Source organism: Watersipora subatra, chromosome 8 (genome assembly GCF_963576615.1).
Source record: "Watersipora subatra chromosome 8, tzWatSuba1.1, whole genome shotgun sequence".
NCBI lineage: Eukaryota > Metazoa > Bryozoa > Gymnolaemata > Cheilostomatida > Watersiporidae > Watersipora > Watersipora subatra.
Window position 1 is genome coordinate 27,124,101 of NC_088715.1, and position 7,422 is coordinate 27,131,522.

At 39.4% G+C, this 7,422-nt stretch overlaps 1 protein-coding gene across 1 annotated transcript; it reads right to left on the bottom strand.

Annotated features, from left to right (window-relative positions):
* Positions 1 to 3,525: 3,525 nt before the first annotated feature.
* On the bottom strand, positions 3,526 to 6,761 carry LOC137402137 (uncharacterized). The gene is made up of 3 exons (XM_068088606.1): positions 6,661 to 6,761; positions 6,267 to 6,505; positions 3,526 to 3,826 (listed from the first exon to the last, which is right to left on the bottom strand). The coding sequence occupies exons 1-3, from the start codon at positions 6,741 to 6,743 to the stop codon at positions 3,813 to 3,815; spliced, it is 336 nt and encodes a 111-aa protein (XP_067944707.1). The 5' UTR covers positions 6,744 to 6,761; the 3' UTR covers positions 3,526 to 3,812.
* Positions 6,762 to 7,422: the final 661 nt, after the last annotated feature.

Consider the following 7,422-nt stretch of genomic DNA (forward strand, 5'->3'; position numbering starts at 1 on the left):
ATCCTGAATTTTTAGAGTAAAGTTTTGGGTGGATTTTCTTACTCCATGATTAATTTTTTTGGTGTAAAGACTATGGCCAGCTGATAGAAAGGCTTTCCGTAGCAAAAGGGTTAAAGCAGATATTCATAACTGCAATATAATAGACCAAAGCTTGGCAGTATAGTCATAAAAGTCAAAATAACATTTTTGAATTACTAGCTTGTATATGGCAGACGCAGTCAAAACTGTTTGCACTGCCATCGAAATAGTATAGTAAACTTGTTGCCAATTGCCAGTTGCCAGTTACGGGCCAAACATAGAACTACACTATACTAGATGATTGCCCGGTATTGCATGGGTAAAAAACAAAGCTTTGGACAAAAAATTTATATCTATTTAAAATTTACAGCACATACCATTCCAACTTTTAAACTTCATACTGGGAAAAAACATGTTTTTTAGCAGTTGCAATGAATTGAGAGACAAAAAAAACATTGTTAAGGTTGTTTAACTTTTTAAAACAGTTGTAACTTTTAAATTTCATATCCTGAAAGAAGTGTTTCGTTGAAATAAATAAGGAAGAAAACTCAAACCGAAGGTATGTAAATTTAAATGGCAAATCGTCAGCGTGTAATGTCTAAATATAATCTGTCTTGCTACAATTAAAATAAAAAATTGTTCGATATATAATGATATGATTTTTTTTTCGTTTTGGTGTTGCCATCATAAGGTGAAGATATCGTATGGAGTAGTATAGAACCCATGGTAATTATCTAATGCAAACGCCTCCTGGTAAAAATCATCAAAATGATCATAATATCGAGTAATCACACGAAATGCAAGCCTTAGTAACTATAGTTATCTGCAATAACCTTAGTGTATTTAGTGGTTTAGATCTGCAAGAAAATGTAACAATACAGTGTACTATGTGCAGTACTACCATGAAGAGTTTTTACCTTTGAGACAGAGGTGTAACAAAAACTCTGGATCTAACTTAAATGAATTTAATTTACTCAACACATACTTGAAGGCAGTTTTAGTGTGTATTTGATGAAACTTCAAACTTCGAACTAAATTTTTATCAATAATCTGTTTGTTAAATTGTTTTTACCATAGCGAATAACACTGAGCTGAGCAAGTAAACAATGTATATTTATTTCTGAAATTGTTGGCAGTATTTTGGCAGATAGCATATGTACACTTTTTTCATTTCATGATAATCAGTACAAAAATTGCAATTTTTCGTTACGGGAAAAACTATTGTTGATATTTTATGGCAGAAAACAAATTCAGTAATTAATGGTGAGGACAAAAAAACACTACGTTTCCTAAGGTTAGGTAAAAATATTTTATAATAGGAGCATGTTTCACCGTTTACACAAAAATCAATTGATATGTCATTTAGTGTGTGCCAATAATAAAAGGGTTTATGACAAATATTGAGAGCGATAGAATTGTGAGAATCTTCAGAGACATGTGGTTAAATGATCCAGCAAGACTCCAAGCATCAAATCCAGCAAAAAGCAAGTTTTCCATTCAAATTTTGGTAAATTTTAAAGCTGGACAGACGAAAGAATCACAGCGAACACGCAAACACAATTTAAATATATACATTAGTACATTAGTACATACAAAATATATATGTGGTAAAGCTGAGGCCTTGTGGAAACATAGGGTTGGAACCTTGAAATACACTGACATCTTCATGCTAGCTCTCAATAAATAACATCACTGTTCACTAAAAATACCACTCTTTGTGATGAATTTTGTCAATGCAGTAATAATCATTGATATAATAATAATAATAATAATAATAATAATAATAATAATGATAAAGGGAAGCATTGATACATTTTCTTTTGAGTCACTTTGCTTATTAAAATAGAAAATCAAAGTCAATTTGTCTATTATAGGGACAATAAAATGTCAATTTAATTTGATTAGAATTGTTTGAGCTAACTCAATTTAACAGTGAGTAAAAGGTACTAGAAAACCGGTTTAATTCCCAACTATTTTTGGGTTGCACTCTAAGTACCAACTCGAGTGCCTATTTCGGCTTTAACCCTTTCACTGCCATATACTCATTTATGCGAAGTCTATAATAGTCAACAGCCGCATGCGCATTTTTGAGGGTTAACCAGCAATTACATATATGTAGTAGCTTACTTTCATAAAGCGTTGAAAACATAACCACTTATCTTTAGAACTCTCACGGTATTGATCATGTTGTTAAAATAATTCTCAATAAAATAATAGCCTAAATTCACAAAATAATTTTAAAATTTTGTTTTGGAAATTTGAACTTAAAACTGAACGTTATTTTCTTCCAATATTCAAACTATTTTTGGTTATTATGGCTTTCATAAGTACTTCTCGAGTAAGAAAACAGAAAATTACTTATTTTGATGACATAATAGCTGATTAAAATTTAAAATTTAGTGATTGCGCAGATAATTTAAGTAGCAGCACTAACTCGATGGTTATACAAGTAATAGTTTTGTAATAGCAAAGTAAGGAACTATATGGAAGATCGTTTTAGCTTTGTAGCAATCATAGCTCTACAAAGCTTTGGAAATGCACAACGTATAGATACATTGAATCTTTTTCATAGCAATGTTTGTTAAAATTTTAGCAAAAAAATATACCAAACATGTTCTAAATAAGGTTTTACCTTGAAAAATATTCTATACATACCATGAAGCAAAATTCAAGATTTTTTATAGTAAAATCCAATTTTATGATCATACTTACCATACAGTTACTATATGCTTAATTGTTCGAATTTAGCTTTTGGCGGACAAAAAAAGCTTTCCTTGACCCATCCTTATCCGCTTCCAACTACGCAAGCTCAGTTTTGTGAGTCAACTTGCACGCAGAGAGAAGGCAACTCCCGTGGGGAGGAAGGGTGGGTCTATAGTAACTGTATGGTAAGTATGATCATAAAATTGGATTTTACTATAAAAAATCTTGAATTTTATTTCACATACTTCTATACAGTTACTATATGCTTAATAGAATCCCACAGACACAGGTGGCTGGGCAGGAGTTGTCTTGTATGGAATTCACTAAGCGGATTAAAATGTAATGGTCAAAGGAGGGGATACTAAAGGATATCACCCCGAACCCTTTTCTTCATAAGGTGTGATAGGAGGGGAAAACTCCTCACCCAAGGAATTTATCTACTCGTGGAGTGTCTGATAGTATGTACCAAAGGACCCAATCATCATGGTAGGGGTCTTGGGTATAAAGTGATAAGGGTGTAGATTAGAGCTTCAACACTTTATTAACGACCACCAGTGACTTAAATTGGGACAGGTCCCACGGTATATCTCTTTTATAGTGTCCCAGAAAGGACCACTTGCTTGACCATAGGCCAGTGGCTAAAATGTCATCAACATTATTATCATCTGAAATGAACATAGAGGCCGCTATAGCCCTAACCTCATGGGCATTGGTTTCTGGTAGAGAAGACATATCTAAAACTTTATAAGAGTCTCTAATAGCACAACAAATCCATCTTGAAACAGAATTTTGAGTGATGGGTTTATGAGGTCTGATGTAAGACAGAAACAGATTACCATTATTGTCACATAAATCATTAGTAACTGTCAGATATTCTAGTAATGTCAGATAAGGACACAGGTTTGGATTTCCTGGGTTAGCTCTAACGAGGATTTTCAGTTCCGGATCGCTTGCCTTTTGTGTCTTGGCCATAAAGCCGCGATTAACTCCGAGTTGGATGGTATCTTCAGAGATGTTGATGGACTCTCTAGTGAGGGCATGGATCTCTGATCTCCTCCTCCCAGTGCTCAGGGCTAGAAGAAACACGCATTTCAGGGATAGCGACCTGAAAAATAATACAAGTTATAAATTGTTGTGTCAGCACCAAGTTAATACAAGAGCTGCAACAAGCTGATAGAAAGCAACAAGCAAGCAGTAACAGTGTGTAGTGCGTACAACAAGCGTTGTAACATGCTGATAGAAAGCAGCAAGCGAGCAGGATTAGTGAGTATAAGACAACTAGAATTACCTCAAATCTGTGTTTGACTTAGAGAGGTGGTGGAGGATGACCGTGAGATCCCACTTTGGTAGTTGCCTTCTGATGGTTTTATGAGAGCAAGCGGCAAAGCCTCTCAGCATCTCCCTGATTATGTCCTCGGTCCCTGTCGGGAAAGATCTACCTAAAGTATTGACCAGTGCAGCCTTGTAGCCTTTAATTGTACTCACTGACAGCTTTCTCTCCTCTAAGAGATAGATAAGGAAGTCAGTTACATCATAGATAGTGGGCTCGAGCGAATTTCTCTCCTCTCTAATACACCAATCAGAGTACACTTTCCATTTCCCATCATAGACGGCTGATGAAGACTCCCTGACGCATCTTGTGGCATAAGAGGCTGCTTTTCGAGAAATGCCTTCCTTGCATCTTGTCTGCTGGACAGCATCCAGGCGTGAAGTTGCAGTCTGTCTGTCCCCTGATGGTATACTCCGTTCTGTTTCAGGAGCTTCGCCATTGTAGGAAGTTCCAGCGGTCTGGATGCCAGTAGGCTTAACAGTCCTGTGAACCAACTCCGTCTGGGCCTGTTTGGAGCTATAATTATGATCTGACAATCTTGGGAATGGAGAATTTTCCTCAGCACCAGGGGAAGCAAGTTTATGGGAGGATACGCGTAACCCCACAGTCTGTCCCATGGTTGACTCAGTCCATCCACTCCTGCTGCCTGAAGGTCCTTCATAGAGCTGAAGTATATCGGTAGCTTGTTGTTCAACTTGGATGCAAACAGATCCACCATTGGAGTGCCCCATTGTTTGAAAATCATCTTGACCACCTGAGGGTGTAGAGACCACTCTGTTGGTGAAGTCACCCGACTCAACATGTCTGCGATAACATTCCGTTTGCCAGGCAGATGGCATGCCTTCAGTGTGATCTTCCTCTCGTCGCACCAGTGCAGGATTTCCCAGATTAGGGTACATAGCTGTGGCGATCTGGTCCCTCCTTGTTTCTTTACATAGGCTACGACTGTTGCGTTGTCTATCTGGCACAAGACCACTTTTCCGAGCAAACTCTTCTGAAAAGTTTGAAGGCACTTGTAGAGTGCCGGGAGTTCGAGAATGTTTATGTGGAATTTTCTTTCCTCGACTCCCCCCCCCCTTCCTTGAGCCGTTTCCTCGCAGACTATATCTCCCCATCCTGAGGCAGAGGCGTCTGTGGGGTCTAGATTGAAGCCTAGGAATGTGCATACTTGTGTGGGATTTAGCATGCTCTTCTCGTATTTGATATGGAATCCCAGGTCCTGTAGCAGATTGGTAGCGGTCAAAACCTGGGACTGTAAAACCTTCCTTGACTTGCTGTAGATCAGCCAGTCGTCTAGGTATGTTAACAGCGTCACACCCCATTGCCGTAGGTGAGGAGTTTGTATGTTGTCCACCTTGAATTTGGGGGCAGTGAGCCACTTGTTCAATCTGGATAAGTCTATAATTATTCTCAACTGCCCGTTTGTCTTCGGTACTGAGAATATTCGGCTGTAGAAACCCTCGTGGTCCCCTGTGACAGGTTCTACGGCACCTTTGGACTCTAAAACCATTAGCTCCGATACCAAGTCTTCTGAGAGTGTTTGTGGTACTGGATAATTTAAAGGGGCTTTTGTGTTTAAACGTAAATCGTGTTTTAACAGATCTGTTAGCCAAGTAGAGGCACTGGGCAGATTGTTCCATACCTGCCAGTAACTGGTGAGACAGCCGCCTACTTTTTTCGACGGTCTTCTTGGGAATCTTAAAGGATTTGCCTTTCTGTGGGGCCTTTCCTTTACTTTGAAAAGTATACTTTTTACCAGTGTCACCTTCTTTCTCTGATTTTGGTTGAGCCAGTTGTAGTGACCATTTTTGCTGCTTGACTATTGATATCAACGCTCTGTTGGATGCTGTCGATGCATCCTGTGAGGTCAAATCAGCCAACTTCCCTTCAAATAGTGGTGAATTAAGCGGCATGGCAAGCTTTAGCAAAGAAGACTTGGTGGCAGAGGAAAGAGCAGAGGTAGAGACCAACTGATCTCGCCTGACATGCACCAAATTAGCAAGTAAGCGTGCAAGCAAAGCAGCAGTATGGGATTGTGCAAGACATAAGCTCTCAATCGATCTGATGACTGCACCTGTATCACCCTGTTGCAAAAGCGCAACGGAGCTGCCAAGGACCCAATCTGAATGGCTAGCAACAAGCATCAACTGCCTTGTAAGGGTCTCCATCTCCTCGATATATTTGCATGGAATGAGGGCTTTGTTAGATGCCTTACCCAGAAGAGCAGCGTCCTCGTCAGTGCGGCTGTAAGACGATTTGAGAGTGTCCCCCTGTACTTGGTAGTTTGATACATGGAACCCTCTTATTCTGGGATATTTTGATGTGAAGGCTTGTTTCTGGTGTTTGACCTCTTCTATGGCTGAAGTCATGACCTGAGACAAGGGCAGACTATAGTCTGTATCGTCATCATCTTGTGGTCTGTCTTGAGATAGCATCTGTTCGGCGATAGTCTTGCTACGAGAACAGAAAATGTCATTATGTACTTATAAATATCTATTCACTAGATATATATCATGTACATCTATAAGACGGTGTAACCACTATATCTATCATGATATCAACATGGAATATAACCAATATCAACTAGATATACATAGAAGCTACCATACCTCTTTACTTTGTGATCTGGAGGGGGTAGTATGGAATCCGGGAGTACTTCAAAGATGTTCCTTTTCAGCTCCCTCAAGGACATGTCTTTGCCATCTTCCCCTGTCCCGTTTTCATCATCAACGGTCACTGGTTGAGGCTGGTCTTCTCCTTCTTAATTGTCTGTCAAAGAGAAGAGAAGGACCTGACATATTCGTTAACAACAAAGTAACGAACCCCCTTCTCAAGTTTCAAGACACAACGGTACGGAAACTTGATCAAGGAGAGCCCTGACAACCCATTATAAACAGAGACCTTTCAGTTAGGTATTTCTGATATAACAGATATCCCACCGATAGCTCATAAGGAGGCTTACGCGTGTGCTCCGAGCTAAAGAGGGTGAGACAAGGAGATTCCGACCTGGGTATCCCCTTCCAAAAGGACAGGGCGAGGTTAGGTCGGATGCAAATCAACCGAGTCAAGTCAAGGTAAGAGAATATCGATTTTGGAGTATAAAAGAACTCGTCCATCGACTACCCCTTGACAGGAAGGCAAGGGGTATCTGACATATTCGTTAACAACAAAGTAACGAACCCCCTTCTCAAGTTTCAAGACACAACAGTACGGAAACTTGATCAAGGAGAGCCCTGACAACCCATTATAAACAAAGACCTTTCAGTTAGGTATTTCTGATATAACAGATATCCCACCGATAGCTCATGAGGAGGCGACTACCCCTTGACAGGAAGGCAAGGGGTATGCTGTCCCTCTCAAGAAGGGACAAA

Excerpts from the sequence above, each read along its gene's own strand:
- LOC137402137 (XM_068088606.1), bottom strand. The coding sequence starts at position 6,743 with ATGTCCTTGAGGGAGCTGAAAAGGAACATCTTTGAAGTACTCCCGGAT. Across the intron at positions 6,506-6,660 it reads CCAGATCACAAAGTAAAGAG|CAAGACTATCGCCGAACAGA; the intron begins GTATGGTAGCTT and ends CTGTTCTCGTAG.